The sequence below is a fragment of the Miniopterus natalensis genome, chromosome 9 (assembly GCF_054644295.1).
Source record: "Miniopterus natalensis isolate mMinNat1 chromosome 9, mMinNat1.hap1, whole genome shotgun sequence".
Lineage (NCBI taxonomy): Eukaryota > Metazoa > Chordata > Mammalia > Chiroptera > Miniopteridae > Miniopterus > Miniopterus natalensis.
The window spans coordinates 7,956,383-7,983,682 of record NC_142089.1 but is presented as its reverse complement, the minus strand read 5'-3'; the positions used below and the strand labels follow the sequence as shown (position 1 = coordinate 7,983,682).

Here is a 27,300-nt window from a genome sequence, read left to right as displayed (position 1 = left end):
ACCGTACACCCACGCTGCTAGATTTTACAAACGGTGAGGGCACGTGCACCCATTCATGGCATGTTCATGTCCCCAGTTACCCTGTCTTGGACAAAAATTGAGGTACAGTTTTACAAAGTTTGCATTACCTTCTCAATCTGTCAGCCTCTCCCATCATCAAAAGAAAATAAAAATATAAGAGCTTCAGGGAAATGTAATCAACTATTCCATTTTACCTTGAAGATCAAGAAAGACCAAGAAAAAATGATTTAAAATCTGTTAAAAATTGTTCGTGCCTCTTAAACTCCAGTTCAGTGGACTTGTGACTGTGGAACCACAATATATTTGGACCCCTGTCAATGATGACCTGTGACTGATTGCTAAGGACTAGGTGGGTCTGGGCAGGATGTGCTTCCTCCACAGGACCCACAGCCACAGGCAGTTCTACCTGGATGAAAGGTTTCATTCTGAATATTCTGGTCAGCAGGATGCTAGTATTAAGAATGAAGATGAGATAAGTTTGATTGGCCAGTAACACAGACTCCATGAATGTGCCCCATACTGATTAAAAAAAAAAACCCCAAAACAATCTTAAGATTCCAGAATTAAGACTGAAAAGCGTCAGGCCCCATAGAGGCCAGAGCCAAACAAGATTTACTTGCAGGAACTCTAGCTGCCTGACCCTGGCTGACTGAATTAATAGCTTCAAATTACTTTCTCTCTGCCACACTCCGTGATAAGTTAGAGGCGAATATTATAAAGGTCTTAAGTCATTCCATTTCTAGTTGTATTTAACGTAAGTTCTGCAAATAGTTGGTGCAAAGTCAAAGTGGCCGGCCCTCCAGAGCATGAGGAACTCTGCAGGGCAGGCCCACCTTCACCCACAGCACTCTGACGGAGGATGGGAGGAGGTTGAGCCAGTGGCAAGTCGCTTTTGTTCCACCTCGGCCACCCTTAGGTATAAGCACACAGGATCCTACACTGCATCACAGGTGGTAAATGCCAGCCATGTTCAATGCTCTTCATCAATGGTGTATCAAATGCAGCCCGTGAATCTACACACCTATACTACTCACCCTGCCCGTTTGCCGACTATCCCTGTGCTAGCCAGAAGACTGACTGCCTTGTGCAAGATCAGAACAGGGATTTCTGAAAATGAGGTGGCACACTGGAGAGAGGACAGAAACCAGGCTCCCTGACATTACTCTGACATCCTGGGCAACTTCAGGTAAGTCACTCCAGTTCTCTGAGCTTCGGTTCCCTACTATAAATGAGGGGGATTACATTACATGAGGTGTCGTCTGCTTTGGAAATTCTGTTCTAGCCAGTGAACTTTCATATAAATTTGCAAGATTATTTAGAACTGAGAACAGCTGCAAAGATCGCACAAAGTTCTTGTGTGCCCTTCCCCAACTTCTCATCACCACCTCACATAACCATGGAAGAGCTGTCAAATCTAAGAAATCAACATTAGCACATTACCCAGGCTGTCTGGATTTCACTAGTTTTTCCACTAACTTTCCTTTTAAGTTCCGGGATCCAATCCAGGACCCAGGACTGCATTCAGTCATTGTGCCTCCTTAGTCCCCTGCAATCTGAGAGAGTGTCCAAGTCTTTGTTTTCATGACCTTGACTGAATACATGACAGCTCTTAATGCAGGCTGGCTTTCTTAGACTTTGTAAGATTGATGTCTGAGTCACAGGGAAATGAAATATGGAGAAAGGACTGTAGACAACAACTACCTGTGGGGGTCTGGGCTGGGGTGCTCAGCTGCCATCTAACACCTGAGTCACGTGGCTTCCACCCCACCCGCCAGCTGTTACCAGCTTCTACCCCATCAGAGCATTCATAGCTCAAAGCTGCGTTTCGCCTCTCTGAAGAAGGGACCGGTTTCATTTTCAACTGGGTATTTGCACAGACACCTCAGACCAGCCTCAAGCACTAACATGGCCAGTTTTACAAGCTGGGAAGGGCTGCATCTTGTTTCTTTAGAATTCTGCCAGAGAATGACAGTCTCCTGAAGGTTAAAAAACACACCTGAAAACAGGGCCAATATTTTATGCGATCTACAAAAGCTCCATTTAATCTCCAGCATCCATCAACAGAATGGGGTGAGCCCAAGCAGGGACAGGGTGGGGGGGGCTGTTGCATCTGTGGAGGGCCCTGGCATCTCTGGCGCCAGAGGTGTTAAAAGAGCCCTCCATCCTTCACGGACTGGCCCTGCGTTTAGACTAACAGATTGTGGGCAATGGGGTGGATGCTCTGATGAAGTGGAGAATCCCCCCATTAAACACGCAGCCAGCTGGAGGAGGTCCTTGAAGGCATGAGGAGGATGCCAGCTCCACAAAACACACTTGAGTTCAGTGTGGACAATGGGCTCCATTTTCCTATTGTATGTGAGGCACGAATGCCTCTGAGTAAATATCTAGGGAAGTGTCTTCACAGTCTTCCTTGAAGGCATTTCCATCTTCAGCGAAGGCTTAGTTTCCATGCAGAAAAAAGCCAATTCAGACTGATGAGAGCACGATTTCCCTATAGCAGTTTACTAAAAAATATGACTATAGAAGCTTATCCAGTCACCATCTGTGACTGCCTACGAGTTGTTATAATCGCTACTGTGAGTGTGGTTTTGCTTCATTTCTAATGGGGAGATAGGAAACCACGCAGTATTTTGCCAGGAAGAAGTCACCCACTAGTGGGCATAATGCTGCTGGGAATGAAACACCTAGACCCCCGGGTTGGGGCAAATAAGACAGGCCTACAGCTTTCCTGTGGCCCTGACAGCTGCCATAAAAAACTACAACCAACCGACATTTTCAAAAAAAGGGGGGGCACTTTAAAGTGGTGTATAAAGTGTGAGCAGAGACTTAGTATATATAAGAGGATTTTCTTTTCTTTTTGGATGAAGAAGGCTAAGCTATTAGACGCACCACTAAGCTATGATGCCCTCATGCATACGAAGCACTACCACTTCCACTGAGCCAAAGGGCAGACACCAAATGCCACCGTAGTCAGGTGGGCGTGTGGATGAGTGAAGGCCAGATGTAAGAGCACCAGGAGTGGTGGGGATGGGACAAGCTGGACAGCATGGTCCAGACTACAGGGCAGGGGCGCCTTGGATTTAGTTGAATGTTGCCTCACGGGAATTCAGATACAGTGTTACCAGATCTTCTGATTTTTAAAGAGAAGAAAGAAGACTGGATTTTAATGTCAAACCTCCCAAGTTTTAAATGTTAGCAACTACAATTCATCAAGTGGGCAACCAAAACATGGCTAGGGGCTGGATGTGGCTCACAAGTTACCAATATGAGGCAATAGTGGGCAAGGGGACTAGAGCCGTTTCGCTTGTCTTCTCCTTACCAGGAAGAGGTTAGGAGGTTTTCATGCTAGAATTAGAAGAGAACGGCACACAGGCTTGAGATGAACTAACAAAGAACTTCAAGGGAAATCTTACATGATGATAAAAAAATAACAGTAGTCAATTTAATGTTAATAGCCACCCAAAATTTCTTGGGTTTCCTTAATGAAATTAAGCAGCACCTATATGTTCTTATAGCAATTTGGAGTTTTACAACTAGTCTTCATCTTCATCTTTTAGACGATAACATGGAAGTGAAGGCAGTGAAATGACTCACCCATGGCTCGAAGACCAGTCAAGAATACCAGAAAATGGGCGCTTCTGAATTTTAGAAATTTTTCTTACACAGTGGGCTGCCCAGGGTAACAGGTTTCACAGACACCTGCTGTGTACTGTTTTGTTTCCCTCATCACATTCGACAGCATTCTATTATAGCATGTCATAGCTGGAAGGGTCAATATACACAACTTGATCCAGCAGTTCTCAACTTGGCTCCCACTTTGTTCACAAGCTCAGCACCTGACGAACAGAAACACTCCCTAGACGCAGGTATAGCCAAGGTGGGGAGAGGCGCAGACGCATGATAGGCAGAGGAGTGTGTGGAGACAGAACTGCGCACTTGCAGGCCCCCGCTGGTCTGCTTGCTCCCATGGGTTAAAAATCCCTGGTCTGGTCTCTTCCCTTGACAGGTTAGGAAATGGAGGACTTGTGGGATGAGTGACTTACCCAAGCCCAGAACTCAACCTCTTAAACCAAAATACAAGGTGAGGAGGGGATGCTAATGTCTTCAAATATTCTCTCAGATGTTATCCCAGGTTGGGGGTGTGGAGTGGCTGTTTGTAGGTGTTTAATGACCCATCTGCGACAGCAACACGCTCTCTCTTACCTCCCATCCTTCCATTTCCAGTCCTCTCTTCCCATATATGTCATAGATGGCCCGGGTCTGCGCGTCACTAAGCACTGCAAACAAAAATCAAACATGTTGACAAAGCACAGAATTCACCGTCCAGTCCTGACAACAGTATCCCTGGGCAGGCCTTACACTGTCCACCACAATCTTCCTAGAGACAGACCCTCTTCATTCCCTTTGCATCTTTCCTCCTCATAGCTTTTCAGATCCAACCTATGACATGTTTAAAGGTGGCCACAAATGAGTAACATCAGATTTTCGTGTCGAGCTGGTCTGAATTGTGAGGTGCACCTTCTATCACTACAGGACAGTTGTGTTATTTTATATTTTATTTTTTAAAATATATCTTTATTGATTTCAGAGACAGGAAGGGAGAGGGAGAGAGAGAGATAGAAATATCAATGATGAGAGAGTCACTGATCGGCTGCAGCCCGCAACCTGGGCATGTGCCCTGACCGGGAATAGAACACCCGATCTCCTGGATCCTAGGTCGACGCTCAACTGCTGAGCCACGCCCGGCTGGGCATAGGACAGTTGTTTTAAAAAGAGTAAGTTTCTACTACAGTCTATAAAGTACCTCGGCTTGAAAGAGTTAATTCCAGTTTCTAAAGAAGCGTAATGTAAAACTAGGGATACTAGAAAAATCTGTTTTATTCTTTACTCTGAGCCTCACTAATTCCTAAGACAGCCTGTTTTTTCCTTTACGCCTGTCCTCTTAATTTGTAAATCATTTTAAAAGACACAAACACCTGTCACTCTGATGATGGCTACATCACCTGAAGTACATCAGAAAAGATTTTTCAGTAAGGCCGAGAGCTATTAAAGGAGATTCAAGCCCAATTTAAACACTGGTCAAGCAAACGGTCATTAGCTTCCTCCTCTACTTTGCCAATTCCTGTCTGAAACCTTTGAATCTTTGCCCCCGGAGACTCCACATATATTTTTAGGCCTAATTAAAAAACGATGTAAACGATTCTATCCATATGCAAATGGATAGGGGAAGAAAGAACTGCTGACCACCGGGAAACAGGGGCGCCCAACTTCTGGAGTTAATCGCTGGGATTTAACAAGGGCTATTTATTCAGTGTTTTACGTCAGTCTCCCCCCAGGCTGAGCGCTGGGCCAGGACTGCTGCTCTAGCATTTTCACAAGCACTGGTAGGGTTTTCCTGCTAACTCTTCCCCAAATCTCCAGAACAATATAAGCCAGTTATGTGGGTAGTTTAGACAACAGGAAAATGAATGCAGCCATTTAGATGACAGCATCCAATAAAAGGACCAGTCCTGTGGTCAGGACCACCATGGCAGTGCCTGAATAGAGTCGGATTTGGTCAAGGCACAGTGCTGACTGCACACATATCATAAGCCATGGCCTTGGTTTCACTGCTCATTAAAATCTAACTTTTGGTAAAACTATAAAGTGAAGTACAGCGTATGTCTTATATCTACAATAAGAAGTCTTTATTTTGTAAAAAAACACATTACCTAATTTTTGGTCTAATGAAGGAGCAAATCACCAAATGGCTCTGGAATAAATAACTTGATTTTACTTGGTATACATCTTAAAAGTGATTTAATATTTTAAAAATTTGTATCTTTAAAATTGATCCTTTTAGTCATTTTTAAGAGCACAGTTCAGTGGCATTAAGTACATGAACAATGTTATATAACCATCACCATTTCTAGAACTTTATCATCACAAACGGAAATTATTAATGACTTTATTACTTTATAAACAAATATATCACGAAATATTCTCTGAAATACATAAGATCTAAGTAGGAAAGTCTGAACTACTTAATTCTATTTCCTGTTAGCCTTCTTGATTTCATTTTCTTTCTTTTGTTAGAACTTTTCCTTAACTGAATGCTACAGAGCCAATAAAATAACTTTCTGATGAAAAAATGTCCTTGTATCGTCTCACAAAAAAAACACAACAGAACAAAGAAAGCTTGTCCGTAACGATCAGCCTTTTACCTCTAAGAGTTCCCTGTAGAAGAAAACCAGTCAACGATTTAAAAATTGAGTATTCCCCGGCAATTCAGCCCCCACCCTGCGATTCACCTGAGCTCTCATTTTCTACTGACTGGACACATATCGATTTCCAAAGAAAATACTTCTGTTTCAAAGGACCCTGTCAGTAAAAAGGGCTAAACTAACCACCTCTTTTATACACCTCTAAGGACTCTCTCTTGCTATCCTCTACAAATCAAGTCTCTTAAAAATCGAACGCCTGCTCCCGGGCACTTCTGCGAAGCCAAGGCTGCCACTGACCTTCATAGGCCTGGTGAACGAGGGTAAAGAGTCGCTCCGCTTGCGCCTTGAGCTCCGGGTCTCGGTGCTTGTCGGGGTGGTAGAGCATACACAGCCTCCGGTAGGCAGCCTTCAGCTCTTCGGAAGAGGCCTACAGGAGAGAGCCAGCGAGGAAGCGATCAATGCTACTTAAATATCATCATCACAGTCAGCCCTGCAATGGGAACCTGTCGGCCACTTTCCAGTGTGCTTGCTCTCTTCACACAGGACATAATGAAGTTATGCCTTATTACTCCAATAAGCTTTCTTTTTCCCGCAGTTAATACAGTGATCAATTATGTACATCAATAGCAACCGTGTTTCGCTGGGAACCGCTGCTATCAGAAGGAATGAAAGCTTGTCTCTACACTGGTTCAGTGGGGTCTGGGCTTAAACTAAAAACGTCATGGATGCCCGCTTACTCTTTACCCCAAGTTATTTGAAGTAAATCACTGCAAGGTGCTCTCCACAGGGAATCTGTTCAAAGAGAAAACAACTATAAACCACTAGACAGAAATGCCATGCATTCAATCAGTGTCTTGCCAAAGGAAACTCAATGAATATTCATCCTTGAAAGTCAAAGACAAAGAAATAAAATTGTAAAACCAACACACACACATCTAATTCAACCCCTAACTCTGAAAGGCATTACACGAAGCAGATGAAACTGCCTCACTATGCTGTAGTTAAAACAAAAGCCCCCTAACCCAAAGGGCCCCTCCCCAACACGTACAGCTTGCCAATTCTCCAAAGCAGTCACTGTTTCAACCACACAGGAGGGAAGGAGGAAGGAGTGACGACAGAAGGCCACATTCCACTTTGCCTGCCTCACAGCCACCAAGACGTTCTCAGAAAGACTTCCTCAGAGGCCAGGAACACTGTACAGTCTCTCTGGCTGGCCCCTGAAGTCTGTTCTTGGGAAAATTATGTCTGATTTTACATCAGCCTCGGGGATCATTTTGGTTTATCAGAGGTGATGCTGAATGATCAGCTCTATCCAGATGACTTGCCAAGGAGAAAACATTTTATTTTGGGAGGCAACTCCACCATTCTGACAACACAGGCACATTTCTGGGTCACTGACAACATGCCACAGGGACCCAAAAAACCAGCCATCTGGGCACAGGAACTGGAGCAGGTCCCCGGTGAGGATGCAGAGGACGGACAGTGCTCTCCGATCAGGTCCCAGAACACAGATCCACAAGGACAGTGGTCACAGGGACAGTCAGTCAAGGTTAAAGGGAAAACCTTAAACTATATTTTTCTTTTTTTAAAAATATGTTTTTATTGATTTTAGAGAGAGAGGGAGAGAAAGAAACATCGACGAGAGAGAACCATTGATTGGCTGCCTCCTGCAGGCGGACTGCGGGTCTCAAATTTGATTCTGGTCAAGGCCACATACTACCTCAGCTGCAGGCTTGATCCCTGGCCCTGGCTGGGGCGCAAGCAGGAGGCAACTGATAAATAGGTCTCTCTCACATCCATGTTTCTCTCTCTCTCCCCCTTCTACTTTCTCTGAAAAGCAATGAAAAAAATATTCTTGGGTGAAGATTAAAACAAACAAACAACCCTCCCTTTGCTTTCTCATCTTGAACCTGTGGACAATAGAACCTCTCTTCCAGACTTACTGTGAGGAGTAAATGAGAGAGCACATGTACAAGTGCTTAACCATGCTTTGCACACAGAAATTCAATCACTCTATCATTCTTATCACAATTCAATTTCAATATTCCTTTGGCAGCATGCACACTGAACCAGGACCACTTTGGAGAGGAAATCGCCCTGGTGCAAGGGTAACAGGAACGTTCATTCATGTCACAGTCCATGCTGGTGACAATTCACTGAGCTGCATCCTTATGACATGTGCACTGTCCTCTAGGTGAATTCTATTTCAGTAAAAACACAAGACTCCACAGAAGAGATGGGCCTCAGTATTCCCACCCGCAGTTCCTTTTTCTTTTTTCTAATATAGGTTTCTTTCCCTGCAATACATTTCTTGCCACACTTACCAATACACCACCTGCACCAAATCCCATTGTCTTAAGCAAATAAACAATAGTTATCTAATGGCAAATAAAATATACCTTCTCCAGGTAGGTTTAATTATGAGACATGTAAAAGCGGCTTGTACTTTCGTAAAGAGCCATTACAAATTATTTTTTTCTGCAAATTTTAATAGTTCTTTCCACAAACTCATAGAAGTTACAAATGCAAAATTAGACAGATTTGACAAACCAGGGTTAGATGGCTATTTCTTGATTGTTAAAATTAAACTAGATAAAGGGAGGCTAAATGGTGATAGGAGACTTGACGTGGGGTGGTGAACACACAATACAGTACAGAGATGATGTATTATAGAATTGTACACCTGAAACCTATACTATGATTTTATTAACCAATGTCACCCCAATAAATTCAATAAAATAAATTAAAAATAAAATTAAACTAGATGACGAGGAAGTAGAATATCTAGTCTGCAAGGCCTTTAATCGCAGTAATAAATGGCTTAACGTGCTATTGATTAAGTATTAGAAATGAGAAGTTTCATTTTTAATAAATATTACATTCAATAAAAGGTTAGATTGGGCATTTCATCACAACTGAATAGCTAAGGTGACTGGTTCAATATTTCCTAATTGATAAACTCTTTCATTATCATAAAAATACCTGTATCATTTCAAAACATGTGCTATCATTAAAAATGATACCTGAAGTTACATACTTACTTCTAAAATTCTAAAATAAAATTAAGAGATGTATCATGTTTTAAGTATGAAAAGCTTTGTCTCAATCATCTGTTATATTTTCAATAAAAAGTAAGTACAAATCCAACCTACAAAGATCATAAACTCACAGTGAAAAGGTCCTCTGTGACCTGTCAAGCTTAGTGGTCTGTTAAAATTGTTGGATTATTAGCTTTGCAATATAAAAATGAAATTCCTGTAATAAGGCACAAAAAAGAAATAAAAGGCATACAGACTGGAAAGGAAAGTAGAATGTATTTGTAGACATCATCTATGTAGAAAATCATAATCTACAAGAAAAACTACTAAGTGATTTTAGCAAAGTCATGGGATATAGGGTTAATATGCAAACAGCAGTTTATTTCCACATACAAAAAACTGAAATTTAAAAAGACAACACCATTTAGAGTATCATCAACAAACGCAAACTACTTAGGGATAAATTAAACAACTTACATGACATCACTGACAGAAATTAGAAGACCTGAAAGAATGGAGAGTTAAACCATCTTCATGTACCAGAAAATTCAATATTTTTAAGAGGTCAAATTTTTCCAAAGTGATGTAGAGTCAATGCAATCCAATCAAAATCCCAGCATCAACAACGGAAAGAGATGGGACAGAGTAGAGTTTTGCACATTAATGAAGTTAAGCTGGTATAAATTCAAATCAGAGTGTTATAACTTGTGTAAGTTAAATGTAACCACAAAGAAAATAGTTATAAAAGCTATAAGGTACATAGAAGACAAATAGCAAGCTGGCAGAAATAAGGCCATCTTATCAATGATTACTTTAAATGTCAACAGATTAGATTCTTCAATCAAAAGGCAGACTCTGGCAGAATAGACTTAAAAACATGCCCAACTATATGCTGTCTACAGAGATCTGCTTTAGATCCAAAAACACAAATAGGTTAAAAGTGAATGGATGAAAAAAGACACTGCTTGCAAATAGGAACCATAAAAAAAGCAGGGGTGGCTATACTAATATCAGACAAAACAGACATTAAATAAAAAAACTGCACTTGTTTACTAGTGACCTGAACCTTTTTCCATATATATACATTCACATATATATGAAGTATATCTTTATTGATTTCAGCGAGAGGAAGGGAGAGGGAGGGAGAGAGAGACACACACATCAATGATGAGAGAGTCACTGGTTGGCTGTCTCCTGCACGCCCCTGCTGGGGGTCGAGCCTGCAACCTGGGCATGTGCCCTGACCCGGAATCAAACCCTGATCTCCTGGATCCTAGGTCGATGCTAAACCGCTGAGCCACACTGGCTGGGCTTTTTCCATACATTTATTCGCATTTTAGATTTTTTCTTCAGAAATAACTTATCTGTTCTCTTTGCATTGTTTTCTTATTAGGGTATTCATCCTTCTTTCTGATTTCCAAGAGTTCTTTATATATTAGAAACATGAACCTTTTATCAAACAAATATATTGTAGGTTCCTTTGAGTCTTTTCTGTTTATTTTTTTAAGTTTTAGTTTTTTCCTATAACAAACTCAGAAGCTTCTCATTTTTATAAAATCAAAGTTATCAACTGTATCTTTTGTGCTGTGGCATCATGCTTGGAAAAGTCTCTTGACTCCAATCTCATATTTGTGTCCTTTAAATAATTAAGCAACTGAAGAAGCTGCTCCATGTTCTCTTACTTGAATTTTAGTGCAGGAGACCCTCTCCGGAATCAATGAGATGACATGTATTCCAAGAGCATGCCGCACTGTGCTCTGACTTCCCATCTCCACTGAACAGAGCAAGCTGCAATTGTGAGGAATACCAGTGCCTGAACCATGGCTGTACAGGGCAGGACAGGCTAGGTCTGGCTTCTCCAGATGGATGGGGGGCTCCGTGGGAGTCCCTGTGAGCCTTTTAGGGGGTCCACAGGTCAAAACTATGTCCGTAATAAAACTAAGCTATTTCTGCCTTTTCCTCATTTTCTCATGAGGCCACATGATATGTGATGACATCATTGTTCTGATGGCTAATGGAATGCGTACTGGTGTATTATGTTTTCTAGAACTTTCTAAGGCAGTCATTTTAGGGTATAAATATGAGAGTTTTCAAAGATTAATTCAATTGGCTCTCAGTTACTTTACTGTGTACTTACTAGTGATCTCTTGTTATATCTAATGATATCTGTATATATCTGTATATATTCATTACTTTTCAATACATAGCTATCTTGAAATGCTTAAGTCTTCTTTGTGCTTATTATACTGACATACAAGCAGTACACTTTGTCTTGTTTTACAACATTTTATCAATTATCTAGTGTAGTTTCTAATTAAATACTATTAGCTATAACCCACATAAACAAAGCTCTTTGGGGTCCACAATAATTTAAGACTGTAACGGGGTTCTGACATTCAAAAGCTTGAGAATCCCCAGGTTACAGGATACTGTGCTAACAAGCAATCCACAAATTCCAACGGTTTATTTCTTCCTCACTTCACACATCCATCTCAGGTCAACAAGTGATGTGCTTGGCAATGTCCTCAAGGTCCCAGGCTGACAGAACAGCCACCCTTTGGAACCACTGTCATCACCGAGGCAGAGGGAAGAGCATGAGACTGTTGGGCTCACACTGGCATTTAAATGCCTCCCTCAGCCCAAGAGAGAGACACATAGCACTTCCACTCACATCACTGGCTAAACTAGTCACAGGGCCCCATGCAACCACTAGGGGACCAGGCAGTACAGTCCTACATGTGCTGGATAAGCAAAGGACCAATTATGTTTGGTGGACAGCACTGACAACTACCACAATGATGGGATTTCATCCAACACTTTGAAGAGCATGTTAGCAACAACTTAATAATAAATACCTCATACTGACATTCACTTTAGGAATAGTAAGGCCACCAGGATTTTTGTTGCCAAAACCTGTAATTTCAAGCTCAAACTTCCAGCTGTGTCTACACTGCTGCATTTCAGCAACTAAGTCTCCACAAACTATATTCGACTGGATTTTGGGACATTTGCCTAATTACCACAATTGAAGATTCATTACTGTCCATATGTTCCACAACAATCTGACTGAAATAAACTGCACCAGCTAATAAAAACATGTAATTTTTTTTATGATACTTGGTACTCATACAATTTAAAGGAAAAAACAGATTTCAGTGCTAATTACCACCTAGAGAGCATGGGTACTTTGTGCTGAGTAAGAGCTGTTTCATGAAGAGATAGCATGTTCAAGATTACCTGGTGTCACTGAGCAGATATTGAGTATACTAAAAGACGAGGCCACCCACTTATCAGGCACTAAAACGCAACCACTGAGTTGGACTTGGACAAATTTCCTCCTTCATTTTGTAAAGGTTCCCACCAGTCTGAAACTTCGCACAACAAAACCACATGCAGACGAGGCCCTGCCATATTCCAATGCCACTTTCCCTGATCAAGGCAGCTTCACCCTTTTCACAGACACGCGGAACATCTTCGGAGGGGCTGCCAAATAAGCTTCCATACATGGGCTCCAGCACAAACTGTGACACACCCCAACAATGGAGGTGGCCTCGCCTCTCGTCGGGCATGGCGCAGACGGAACCAGCTCACTCTGCCTGACCCATCTCTGTAAGGAGCTTCTCAAGTAGAACAGAAGTTCCGGTGAGGCTGACCCAGGTGGATGGCAAAAATTCAGCTCTCTTTAACAGACAAAAGCAAACGTTCACAAATATTAATCTGATGCCTCTGAAACATTGACTCCTACAAATATTATTACTGGAAGTTGGCCTCCTAAGGCCATTTTCAGACTCTTCACTTTGGAGAGGTGGCTTAAGCGAGAAACAATCTCATCACGAGTAAGTCAGAGAAGCAAGAAGAAGGCTGATCAAACAATTCCAACTTTGTACAACTAGGAATAACCTTTGAACCTTAAGTTCTACTCAGAAGGAAAAAACTTACAAAATTTACAGAATGCATTAACCCCCAAAGGCAATATAAGTTCAAAAAAGTATGAGACTGCCCTGGCTGGTGTGGCTCAAATGGCTGAAGCATCGTCCTGTATTCCGAAAGGCTGCGGGTTCGATTTCCGGGCTCACTGGGGGCGGGTGTGCAGGAGGCTACTAATCGATGTTTCTCTCTCACATCAATGTTTCTTTCTCTCTCTCCCTTACCCACTCTCTAAAAATCAATGAACATGTCCTCAGGTGAGGATTCAAAAACAAAGAGGCAATCAGTGAAGACAGAACTCTAAACACTAAAAAAGAAAAAAGCAGGGCCCACGTGACCTTTAAGGTTTATGGGGCAGAGGGTGACTCCTGTCCTCCAGTGCATGTCTCTGCTGACCATAGTGTGCGAGCATGGATGGGCCAAACCTGCAGAAATTCTGATTCCTGATCAGAGGTCATTCCAAGGGCTTAGGAAATATTTTCCTATCATTGTACAATTTTGTTTTCATTTCTCTTCCTGGTCACGTCCATATGTTTATTTGGTGCCCTTGAGACACAACAGTTAAAAAAAAAAAAGGCCAACATCTTAGAGAAATGAGCTCAAATTCCTTTCTGGGTCAAAATTAATGGTTCGGATCCCATCTTCACATCCAGAGCTTGGCTTATTTTCCCTAAAAGCCTGACCTTATACTTTCTCTCGTCCGTGTCCATCTGTTACATCCTGCCCACTTGTGCAGACTCCTTGCGGTTGATGTCTGTTGGCATTTTACTACTGAGGAATGTTCTGGCTCCTGCAAACCAGGGAGGGAACACTGTGCACTCATTGCGTGCAGGCCAAGATCCAAACAGGATCCAGCCATCAGGCTCTCGTCTCAGAGGAGGTGGCACTTCAAGCTACGAGCGTCTTTAGGGGAGTGGGGTCTGCATGTTGCCTGTGTCACAATAGCGGTAACAGAGCAGCAATATTCCCACTGGTCTTTTAAATTTTTTGTGTGCCCCCTTTTAAACATTTATGCTATTTTATTTATTCATCTGTTTGTTATCTTAAATCCTTTCTTGAACAGGCAGGGCATAAATAAAATACTTTAGTAAAATTAAAATGGAAGTTTAATAAAAAAGTAAACACTAAAATTCCATAGCCAAGCAAAACGTGCTACTGTATGCCCCATATTTTCTCCATTGTTTTATTACCGAACTCATGGCAAATATAAAAACTTTCAATTGAATCCTCTTTAAGAAAGCAAAAGAAAAAAGAAAGGTATCTTAGTAGATAGTGCAGAACCAGAGCATTAAACTTTCAAGAAGCAATTGTTTGAAATGCCCAAACCAGCAAGGTAATAACTAGCTTATGGTTCATTAAAGAAAACACATTTTTAAATTTAACCTCATGATGTTCACTGATCACATTATGAGATGTTAGTGGAACTAGCTGGGTATTCTAACAGTTCCCTCCACACCCAGTGGCAAGACCATCAAATGCCTCTCTGGACTGGGACTGGGCACCCTCCTGACCAGCACTGACTGGCAGAGCCTCTGCCTCTGATCAGGTCCTCCCCTCCCTGCCTGCCCCCTTCAGAGCTTATAGCGCACAACTGTATCTTTGGGTCCCACTCTGCCTTTTTGGACTATCCCTGTACCCTGCTCCCATGCTTAGCCCCAGCTTCTGGGAACCCCTTCCTCCTGCTCTCCAAGTCAAACTCATGACCTTGCAGGAAGCAGAGTTCAGAGAGATAACTGTCTTTTGAAAGGAAAGAAAAAAACTTGGTACTTTGAACAGAAACAGCAAAGAGCTTTGGGAAGTCATAATCTAATGCTAACCCTACATTCTGGCACTTTTTTTTCTGGCACTATGTTTTTATTAGTACAATAGACGGACGGATAGCAAATTTAGCCAGGATGAAGCATACCACTCCTTTCTATGTACATATCTTTTTAAAATCAGCAAAACCTCATGCTTTTCTAAATTCAAAAAAATAACAATAAATATTATCTGAATATCTGCCTCCGCCAGGCATTTTGTACATATCCTTACTTCATTGCAATACTCCAATATACAACATCCTGGTCACAATAAGTGCTTAATACATTATTAGGTGTTAACAGACATTTCAATGTCAAAAAAAAAGCAAAAAGGTTAAACTACTAGCCCAGAGGCACAGAACTCCCAGAATGGTAAAAGCGGGATTCACACAGGACTCTGGCTGCAGAGCTCCAGTGTTGCTGCCTTGTACTCACAACAGCTCTATGAAGGACTGCTGCACATCACTAAATGGAGACTTTGCAATGACTTGTTCAAGGTCAACCAAGTGGCAGTGTGGGGTGAAACTCCTGCTCCTAATGACCTTGCTCCTCAGCCTCTTTACTTACTCACCTTAGGAATGTGATCATCTGGGTAAGTTAGGTTTTTGGACAACCAAGGCTTAACATTACTTGCCCAATGCACGGTTTAACCAGGGTATTTGTTATAAACGTGAAACTTTGAACATAATGTTGTAGATGGGAAACTCACTGAAGGAATGACCTTCTCAGATCCATCTTTACAGCATTCCTGAAGATCCATCGAGGTTAGATAATGAATGAATGAACATACAGCCCCTCACCGATTTAGAGGACCTGAGTGTGCAGAGGGCTTAGCTGACCCTTTTGTACTCAATTTCTGCAGACGGTCAACCCATGGTGGCTGGCGGGTTGGGTGACTTTGTGAGAAAAAGTTTGTTTTTTACTTAACTGTGTTTTTGTTTGTTTGTTTAAAACTTGAAAAGGAGATTGGCTCCTATAAAGCTAAGTTGACTGGGACTGGAGATCTTAAAACTGGATATAAACACTGCTGAATGACGTCTACAAATGCAACTCTTTCGAAGGTAATTCGACATTGATAAATAGGAATTGCAAATTATTTAGAAACAGATTAGGTTTAAAATGTATTAATTAAAATGTCTAAAAAAGATATAAAGATCAAGAAAATTTTACTCTGATTTACTGTTCAGGAATTCTTCCTCTGAATAAATTTTGGAAAATTGTCTCTGAAATCTCAGACCAGTTAGGTTTTAGGCACCCATGATGCATCTGACTACACTAAGCCAGACGCTGACCTGGTTTCAGTGAGCCCAGGTAATGATAAATTACTCCTTCCCCTTGATGTATGGCAGACAATGGCTCTACTCTGTAAACACGAAATCCAGAACAGGGAAGGAATCCAGAGAGGGGGAATTATTAAATAGCATATAAGTCTTGTTCCTGTCTGGTTGCTTGCTTATCTAGTATACAATTTAAGGGGATATTCTGAAGTTTAAAACCTGGGTATTTTTTTTTTTTTCATTCATTGATTTTAGAGAGAGAAAGGGAGGGAGGGAGAGAGGGATGACTCGTTGTTCCACTTATCCATGCATTCACTGGCTGGCTCTTGTATGTGCCCTGACAGGGGATTGAACCTGCAACCTTGGCATATTGGGAAGATGCTCCAACCAACTGAGCTACCTGGCCAGGGCTGAAGGGAGATTCTGAAGCTGATTTTTGACATTTCTAATTACTCCAATTGGGAAAAGTCTCTGAAATTCTTGAACACTGAGAGTGAAGGTATTCTGATATACTGGTGGGAAAAGGATCTCACCTCCTACAGTTATACTTAAGTGGCAGCAAACATATAAACAGGTAAGAAGATAGATTACTTCTACTTTTTCTCTAACTCTCTAACTAAATGTTGTCTTAACTGCAGGTTGCCCTGATTTTACAAAAAATCCTAGTAAATATCAAGTCTAGAGATCACCTTCAGAGCTTCTCTTATAGAATCAGTTGATAAAATCTGCACAGCACACTTTTCACACTGAGTTTGTTGACAAGGCAACACAAAGTGACTTAAGCAAAAGAACGTTTCATAGGGATTTCGCTTATAGTCATAAATATGGGAAGTGCCTTTACTCATTGGGAGTAGTAAAATTTTTTAGAAGTATTTGGCTTCCACCCTTCAGTCAAATAACAATGACAAGTCCTCAGATTCTAGCAGTTTCAAGATATACTTTTGAGAAATTTTACCTATGACTCTGGCTAAGCCTATTATAGATCTTTCTTTTGTTATTGTTAATCTGTACCAGAGGATATTTCTCCATTGATTTTTAGAGAGTGGAAGGGAGGGAAAGAGAGAGAACATTGATGTGAGTTGATTGGTTGCCTCCCGAATGTGCCCCAACCAGGCCAAGGATGGAACCTGCAACCTAGGTACGTGCCTTTGAGTGGGAACTGAACCCCAGACCCTTCTGTGCGAGGGCTAATGCTCTAACCACTGAGCAACAGCAACCAGGGCTATAGATCTTTTTATTATTTGCAGCTAAGATTCAGGAAGTCTGGTAAACAGGTCAGTGGCTGTTTAATTACTGATAGCCCAGGCTAACTATAAAGAAATGATAAGAAAGGCTGGTTTCATTTACTGGCTTGCTTTCAAGAACTACAGAAAGCCTAAAGAGTAACTAGACAGAGAGCTTCATTAACAGGGAAAGAGGCCTGGCTCATGTGGGTCAGTTGGCTGGAGTATCCTGCCACACACCAAAAAGGTGCAGGGTTTGATTTTGGTTAGGGCACATACCTAGGCTGTGATTCGATCCTTGGTTGGGGCTTGTATAGGAGGCCACTGGTTGATATCTTTCTCACATCGATGTTTCTCTCTCTCTCTCTTAAATCAATGAACATGTCCTTGGGTGAGGATTGAAAAAGAAGGGAAAGAAACTGAAGGCCAAAGTGACTTACCCAAAGCCTTACTGTTGATTAGTTACAAAAACCTAAAGGTGCCCTATGAAGCCTAATGTGATTTCCAATTCCCAAAAATAATTCACTGGACATTTTCACAGTATATAGTGGCTAACACATTTGAGGGATTTTTATGTGGGGTGCCCAAGAACACAGTACCAGAACCAGCAGCTCTGTAGTCTAAGGGCCAGTAAGCTAGGGTGACAGCACAGAGGTCAAGAGCTGGGGCTCCAGAGTCAGACTGCTCAGGGCTGAATTCGGGCTCTTGCATTTTCTAGTGGTCTGACTATGGGCCAATTACTTAATCTCTCTTTGCCTCAACTTTCTCAGCCATAAATTGAGAATTATCCTAACACCTACTTCAAGGGCTCACATGACAATTAGATGAGATAAGATAATATAAAGTGTTCATGCAGCACGGTGGCCCCGCATAACGTGAGCACTCAAAATACGTTAGCTTTTAAACATCACGCAATCCAGCAATGATAACACATGCTTGACCAGCTTTGCCTAGGAGAGGCAAACCTGGCTAGTTCTGATCCCCGGGCCTGAGGTGGAATTCGGGTTTCTCTGGCAGGGCTGGGAAGACCCAACGCAGCAGCTTAGAGAGAAATACTCCACCTTCTGACCTGACCTTGGAAGCCTTCCTGCCCTTCACGCTGATCTCGACTGGACAAGTCAACAAGGAAACTGACTGAGCCCTTACTGCGTGCCAGACACAGCGTGAGGCTCTTACTATCGTTTATTCGAAAAGGGAACGGTATAAGTAAGCACTTGTGTGGAAACGGACGAGCAGGCCGCGGCCGTGCTTGGGGCTCCACTTCATTCCTGGCTATGGAGCTTCTTCCCTAATCCGCAGCCTCCGAACTGAGGCTGTAAATCCAGGAGGCTCTTCCTTCAACCTCTGGAAAGCTGCTCATGGGAAAGGAGGGCACAAGATGCGCGCCTCTGAGCCTGGGCTCCCTTCAGGGGCCGGACGTCCCCACGGAAGACTCGGAAGTCCCGACAGACCCCTGGGGAGGCGGCCGGGTGGCTGTGACCTTGATACCCGAGACTCAGTTTCCCTTCCTGCCGGCCGGAGGCGATGACACTGCGCCTCAACCAGAGCAGGCGTGTGAGCCGAGCGTGGCACCGGGTCCTGGGGGCCTGGGAACGCCACTGCCCGTCCGCCACGGGAACCCCGTCCCCTCCTGCGGGTGCGGGGGCTCTCGCCTTGTCCGGACAGCGCATGCGGCGGACTGACCGCCAAGAGCGGGAGCCGAGGTCAGCCGGACACCCCCGGCGCGAGGGTCTGGGCGGTGGGGGCCGCCCGGTCGGCTGGCGGTCGCGCACGTCAGGCGGGGTCACGCGGCCTCCCCGCCGGCCCCGGCCTCCCGCGGCGGGAACGGGGCACTCGCCGCCAGCCCGGCCCTCCCCGAACAACCGGGCCCGGCCTCAGCCCCGACGGCATCCCGCCGCAGGCCTCACCTCCCTGCGCACGTTCAGCAACGAGTAATAGTCTTCATTGTCCAGCTCCTCCTCGCTCAAGGCCGTCGCCATCTTCGCAACCTTTCACCCCGCCAAACCGGCAAGGCCGTGCTCAAGAGGGCCCGGCGGGCGGCGGCACGCACGGCGCGGGCCGGCCCGGGGGCGCCACAGCGGCCTCTGGCGGCCGGGAGTCGCGCCGCCGCCGCCCGCGCCCGGTAGCTGCGCGCCTGCGCCCTGCGCCCCCGCGCGGCCGAGGGCGGGACGCCACCCCCGGGCTCCCGCGACGTGCTGCCCGCGGACCTAAAGCCCAGCGGGGCCGCGCTGGGGCTGGGCCTGGGCTGGGCAGGGAGGCTTTGCAGCCACTGCAGTTGGTCGCAGCCTATGGGGGCCGCGGAGACGTGCCCCTGCAGCACCTCCCCGCCTCCCTTGCCAGCCCCAGTGCGGGGCGTACCCGTCTCCCAAATACCCGCACCCGGGCCGCCCGCGAGCCCACCCCGGCTGGAGGCTCCCGGGGCCCTGCTTGCTGACTTGTCTTTGCATAGGACACCTCCAGGTGGAGTTCGTTCCGCCGCCACCGTTCTTCGCTACTTCTCTTGACAACCCAGAACCTTGATCGGAAGGTGGGCCTCCTCATTTTCATTTCTTGTTACTGCCCCTCTGTTTAGGAGCATCGGGCCCTTTCTCTGCAGCTTAAAGGAAGAGGCGATACCCGTTTGGTGTCTAATATAATTGTCTTTGGGACAATTATACACCTACAGCCCCCATCCCAGAGCTGTTCTCTTGGTAAATTTCTACCTTATAATTTAGCGGTGGCATCTAATTAATCTCAACCTGGTGCCTGCTGTTTGGTGCATTATTAAAGCTGTCTCGGTTACAGTCAGATATTTAAATAATTTAAATATCTTCGAAATGATGCAGTTATCAAGAGAGGGTGGACGACGGGGCTCCCATGCCATCGCCACCTGTTTGACCTGTACCAATTCTCCATTATTTCTCAGGGACCTTTGTTGTTCCTTAACTAGCCATCGGTTTGGAACCACCCCTGTTGCCCTTCCTAAACAGGCCCCCTGGGAAGCCCCAAACACCTGTCTGTGGATTTGAGAAGCTGATTTCTTTCTCTTCTAGTTTCTGGCCAGATGTGTGCCATCTGGGCCTCTGTTTCCACCCTTCCCAGTTGCCCCACCTCTTAGGCTCTTTTGGCAGGCGACACTTAGGTGTGCGGAGATGGGTTATTCAGGAGCGTTGAGTCAGTGTGGAACACACTGTCAGCCCAAGTTGTAAATTAAGAGTTTCTTTAGCTGTGTGAAGCTTCCCCACAATAGCTTTTCACAGATACTCATGTTCCATCAGCTATTCCAGCAAATTTTTTTATGGTCTTTCCTTTTTTCTCCTTTGAAGAGCAGTGATTAGGCTCAACTGCATGCTGACATTTGCTGGTCTTTAAGAATTTCTTACAGAGAAGCTGGAGGAAAAAGCGACAATGTCGAGGCATTCCTTTTTCCCTCAGGTTTGTAGACATTAATTGGGCCATAATGCTCAGTTGGGTAGAGAAGTTCTTTGCCATCCTTCCTCCGCTTTGGAAAACACTGCCTCTAGGAATTACATAAATGGAACATAACATATGTTTCAGAACGCCCAGGTCTGTGTTTCTATGATTGAGAATGACCTGGTTTTTATCACCACTCAAACAAAATAAATAGTGACTCAGGGATGCTCTGCATCTGTCCTCTCTTGGGCCCACGATATTTCTTTCTGTGGTTACTTGGAGAGTGGTTGTGACAAATGGAAAATAAACATAGCTCCACCACAGGCCTGAGAATATAGTTACTTTGGAGGTTGGCTCTCTTGGTGTCTTCCCTCCAAAATCTTAATCTATGATGGGGAAAAATCATGAAAACCAGGAGCAGTACAAATTAGTAAGTTGACACACACATCCGACAGACTACTCAGGCCAGAGCAACTGACAAAATTCACATTAACTCACTACCTTGCACTTTTGTTTTCTTCTTATTGGATAAAGCCAGAAAGCAATTTGTAACTTAGCTGTAAAGCAAAGCCTAATATACTTATGTAATATGTTTATGTAACTACATATACATATGTGTGTATCTTATATATGTATATATAACTCATTAATTCTCTTATCTTTAATAGCGAATATGAGGACATTGACCCCCACCATTATTCATATTTAGAATGACCCAGAACACTTGGCCTCCCAGCACAGCCACTTGGGAAGTTTCTTCTGTTTAATGGCTGGGTCCAGGGCTGGGGCCCTTCTTCTAATGTCTATAATTGGGGTGCCAAATGTCCGGTTAAATTTGAATTTCAAATAAACAGTGAGTAATCATTAGTATAAGTATACTGATATTGCACAGGGCATATACATGAACTAAAAAAAAAAAAAAATCCATCATTTATCTGAAATTTAAATTTAACTGGGTGCCCTGTATTTTTATTTGCTAGATCTGGTGACTCCAGATGGAGACCCCTCAATCCTTCACTTTTCATAACACTCCCGAGAGATGAGGTGAGTAGCCTGACCCAGCCCCTTCTACAGTTGGGCTCCATCCGCACCCCTTCTCTGTAGTTCAAGAGGAAAAATCACCTATGTTCTCTTTAGTGTTCTCTTTGTTTCTGAGTCCAGGTTGAGATTTCCTGCTCGCTTGCCATTCACAGCCTGATCTCCCTCCTCCTCATGCGCACTGATATCCCTGTTAAGAGGAGTTAGAAAAACCCCCAAGAAACTCTTAGCTGAAGAAAAGAGAATTTGCAGGCACTCAAGAATTAGATTTCCTTGATGTTATCTCCTCCCTTAGCATTTCAGTAACTTGTGAGTGATATCTTTAGCCAAGATAATAATTGCAGAAGGGTTGAGCCACCCAGAAGGACCACTCCTGATTGTCCTGTTGAGCTAGCTGCCCGGAGAGGCTGAAGAGCTAACCCCAGAGGCGGCCTTAGGGGGCAGAGGAGATGGTGCAGTAGTGGAGCGGATAGACCAGTAACCTCTGGATGCCCCAGTTTTAAAAATATATATATTTTTCTTGATTTCAGAGAGAAAAGGAGAGGGAAAGAGAGATAGAAACATCAATGATGAGAGAGAGTCATTGATCAGCTGCCTCCTGCAAGGCCCCTGCTGAGGTTCGAGCCCGAAACCTGGTCATGTGCCCTGACCGGGAATCAAACTGAGATCTCCTGGATCATAAATTGATGCTCAACCGCTGAGCCATGCTGGCTGGGCTGGACTCCCTAATTTTACATCTCACCACTCCAATACAACCATTCATCCCCCCAAATCTGCCACTCAGAACTGCCTTTGGGACTCGGCATTCTACCTGTTATGTCATTCATCGATTGTGCCTATGGTACTCGTTTTCCCTGCTGTTTTTGACTTCAGGTCCTTGGTCTTTATGTGTTAATCCATCCTAATCCATCAGCTCCCAGCTGGGGTCCCATTCTAGCCTGCTTTCTCAGCTATTCAGTGATATCATTATCCTTTGATCTTTGGCTTTGTCCATTCCCTGTTTGGTTTGTCTCCCTTACCTTCCTTTCTACACCCCTCCCAGGCTGTCAAGAGTAGCTGGGGAAAGGCTCGGGAAAGACAAAGTTGATGCTATCTGACTTCAGCTGACACCCAGCATTATTTGGCAGTCTTATTATAGTCACCTCTTATAAATACCCTATAAATTTCCCCAGTGTCTATCAGCTTCTCTTCAGGTTTGAAGACGATGTCCAGGAATGGGGATTGGTGTTGCAGCAATTAACAGACGAGACATGGCTTCTGCTCTAGTGGAACTCACACTCCATTGGGGAAGGAGGGACAGACAATAGTTAGTTAATAAACAAGATAATTAATAAACAAGTTAATAAACAAGATAATTTCAGATGCTACATGCTATAACTAAAATAAAACCTAGGGATGCGATAGTGGAACGTTTCGAGTGGTGGGAGTTCACCATAAGCTGGTTAGTTATGGAAGATCTATCTGAGGAGGTAATTTTGAACCGAATGATGGAAAGGACACAGCTGTGAAAGACCTGGAGGAGGAACCTTCTTATGCAAAGTTCTGGTGACAGGAACAAGTTTTGTGTGCTCCAGGAACAGTGAGCAAGAAGCTGACGCAGGTGAGGGAGAGCAGCAGGAAGAGATGTTAGAAACCCCAGCCAGGGGTGAGGGATGGGGAACCATTGAAGGATTCTCAGCAGGGAAGTAACATGGTTGATTATACCCCCCTCCTAAAGGATTGCTCCAGGGAGATTGGATTAGAGGGAGCAAGAATGAAAGTTTCTCCTCTCCCCTACCCTGTAAGAGGTTCCTGCAGTGTTTCAGGGAAGAGAGAATGGTAACTTAGACTAAGCAATGGTGGTCAGACATAGAATACATGTTGGGCTGGAGTCAGTAGGAACTGCTGATTGATTGAGTCTGGGGCATGGGGGAAAGAGATCAGCAGTTACCCTGGTATTTGGGCTTCAACTGCTAGGTAGTAAGGCCATTGTGGAGATGAGCAAGGCTAGGGAAGAGGCAGGCTTGAGAGGGGAGTAGTTATGAATTCTGTTTTAGAGAAGGAGAGTGAGATCTTCTACCTCTAGCTGCTCCACAGCTGTCATCCTGCATCTTCCCTATATTACCACTGTAAGAAGACCCTTTTCCTCTCTCCAGTGTGGGTACCCCTGTTCCCCAAGTGCCCTGTGTGTTTTTCTCTCTCTCATTATTTTGATGGAGCAAACCTTCACATAGTGTTTTGAGAACTTGGATGCCCAGATCCTACCTTTATGTGTGATAGTTAGTTTGATAGGTAGTTTGATTGGGTATAAAAGTCTAGGTTGTAAATATTTTTCCTCAGAAATTTGAAGGCATTGTTTTACTATCTTTAGTTCCCAGTATTGCTGGCCATAAGATTGATTCTATTCTAATTCCTGAGGCTATGAAACTGTCTTGTGTTTTTTTGCTTTCTTTGGAAATATTGTTTTTATTCCTGGTCTTCTGAAATTCCATGATGTGCCTTGTATGAGTCTTTTAAAGTTTATTGTGCTGTACACTCAGTGAGTGGCTCTTTTAAGCAAGAAACTTTTGTCTATCACTTCTGGAGAAATTTATTTGTTTGATAACTTAATTTTCTTGGTTCCTTACTGAAACTGTTTATTGTGATGCTTAATCCCTGGACTGATTTTCTAATGTCATTTTCTTTTTTATTTCTGTTCTTCTGTCTTTTTAGTTTTTGTTGGAGATCTCAGGAATATCTACCTTTTTTTTTTTTTTTTTAAATATGTCTTTATTGATTTCAGAGAGAGGAAGGGAGAGGGAGAGAGAGATAGAAACATCAATGATGAGTCTTTGATCGGCCACCTCCTGCATGGCCCCCAACTGGGGATCGAGCCTGCAACCCGGGCATGTGCCCTGACCAGGAATCAAACCTCGATTGCCTGGATCCTAGGTCGATGCTCATCTGCTGAGCCACGCCCAGCTGGGCTCTACCATTTCTTTCGATTTTTAAAAAAGGTCTGTAGCCCTGGCCAGTGTGGCTTAGTTGGTTAGAGTGTTATCCCATACATCAAAAGGTGGCAAGTTTGACTCCTGGTCAGGGCACATACCCAGGGTGCAGGTTTGATTCCCAGTCATGGCACATGAGGGAGGCAACCAATCAATGTTTCTCTGTCACATTGATGTTTCTCTTTCTCTCTCTCTCTCTCTCTCTCTCTAAAAAAAAAAAAAAAAAAAAAGTTGTCTGTAATATTTTTAAAATTTTCAGAGCTCTTTCTCGTTCTCTGATTTTTTTTCTTTAAAGTAGTTTCATGGATGCAGTGAGTTCTCTCATATCTCTGAGGATGTACTTAAGTTTTATTCTGCTCCCTCACTGTTTTGTTTCCTCCTTTTTTTTTTTCTGCATGTTTGGCCTACTTTTTTGTGAGGGACTTCCCTCATAGCTCTGTTGATCCTTGGCTGCCTATTCATGGGTACTACATGTACACGTTCCAGGTCAGCCTTCTGGTGGGCCTCGTGGCCAGTTTTCAGGTTAGATCCCCCAGATTCCATATCTGTTGGTCTTTTCTCTTGGGTGGATCAGTTTCTTGAGAAGAGTTCTTTCTCCTACTTGGGGTAGGTAAAAGTCTTGCAGGGGAAGGGGCTGGGAATAACATTTTAGTACTTAGACATTCACAACATTTCCATTTTTAGTACACTTGGTGTGTAGCTATGGTCTGATGTTCAAAGCCTTGTCTGTTGAGACTCATTTGCTAATAGACTTCCTACAGGGGAGGGGTGGTATAGTTGCTTGTCTGGGTAGGTTGGAGAGGGGGATCTAAGGTTCATAACTCTTCTCTATGTAGATTATCAACCCCCCTGCCCTACTTCCAATTCCTGAACCACTTCTAGAACCTGCAGCACAAACCAGTCCAATTTTTAGTTGTCTTCCCATACCCCACAGGCATTTAGCAGAGTGAGAAAGCTGTAATCTAAATCTGTTTTCAAGGGCCCCTCTATTTTATATCTTCTGAAATTTTGTTGATATATTTTCTCTGATGCTATCTTCTCTCCCTTTCATTCTGTCCACAAGCACTTATACTTGTTTAAATCCTTTATTAGGATTTCTGGAGGGAGCAAAGACCAACTCTTGCATGTGCTTCATCAGGTTTAATGTAAGTCCCTTTATACAACACAATGTTATGGTACTTACCCATTTGAACCACTTATATCCACTGACAGATTTCCATAATTTACACATTTGGCTCCTTGAGGCAAGTGTCTGAAGTATTTTGTGTTTATACTTCCTACTGGATTGTGTACCTGGCACATAAGTATGTAAAGCACATGCACATATTTGATGTATACTAAAGGTGAGAGGAGAGAGAGAGAAACAGATGATGATGGACGTGGAGGAGCAGAGAGATGCTTTTCTCCACTGATAGGCAGAGGAACAGAGTTCAGATCAGATGCCCAAGAGCAGGACATTGCCAGGGAAAGGCCTAAGTCTTCCTGGATTGGGGCAGATAAGCCCTCTCTCCAGCATCACTGATCTTACAAAGCACATGGCTCTGCAGTTTGGTAAGCTGTCCATTTCCCTTCTCCATCCAGTGGGAGTCCTGAGAAGAGACAAGTGGCTGTCACAGAGGGTGGTTGAGTGGGGACATGCCTTGACCACAGAGTCAGGCCAGGTTTGAAGAAATGGCTCCCTTCAAATTAAGCGCCAACTTGAAAACCTCTGGGGTTTTTGTTGTTTGTTTTGTTTTAATTTGTTTTTACATGTTGTTGTTGTGTGTTTTTTTCCCAACAGTGACATAACAAGAGGCCCAAAGCCAGGTCGGATAGGTCCTTCCAGGAGAGGATAGGTCAGCTGCTCAACTATATCGTCAAGGTGGAAGGTCCTTTCCATGCTCCCTCCTTTCATTCTTGGGACTTGTGTCTGCTTAGACTAGATCCTGTTTTGGTGCCTAGGTGGCTGCTGCAGGTCACTTAAAAAAAATATGAGTATTTTATGTTACAAGAGTATAGGGAGTAAAAAAAAAAGTATTGGGAGTCCTTGGAGGGAGGGGAATTGAGTTGTTTAATAGGTGTGGAGTGTCAGTTTTGCAAGATGGAAAAGATTCTGAAGATTAGTTGTACAACAGTTTACTTCACACTAATTTTTATGTTATATGCATTTTATCACAATTTAAAAAATTATGTTGGGAGTCTTAATCTCTTGACTTTGGGTGGCTTTTTAATCCAGAGACCTTATTCCTGACCTCACTGTCACCTAGAAAGCAGAAATGCTGCTTGTCAGTCGGGGGTTGAAATTTCCAAAACTCAGTAGAGTCACCACTGCTCAAGGCCACACCTGACAGACACACATGGTGAGGACTCGTAGCTTGCATGCCTGAATGTGGTTTCAGTTGGAGGGAAGCCCAGCTCCAGTTGTAGACAGCAGCT

The 27,300-nt window shown here is 43.6% G+C and overlaps 1 protein-coding gene across 1 annotated transcript in view; it reads right to left on the bottom strand.

The window, feature by feature from the left end:
- The window catches only part of DNAJC11 (DnaJ heat shock protein family (Hsp40) member C11), a 43,760-nt gene extending 24,267 nt beyond the window's left edge, over positions 1-19,493 (bottom strand). The window contains exons 1-3 of the mRNA XM_087820146.1: positions 19,396-19,493; positions 6,522-6,651; positions 4,225-4,298 (exon numbers count right to left, since the gene is read on the bottom strand). Coding sequence (XP_087676272.1) covers positions 4,225-4,298; positions 6,522-6,651; positions 19,396-19,467 — 276 coding nt within the window. The 5' untranslated portion in view covers positions 19,468-19,493. The remainder of the gene's footprint in view (positions 1-4,224; positions 4,299-6,521; positions 6,652-19,395) is intronic.
- Positions 19,494-27,300: the final 7,807 nt, after the last annotated feature.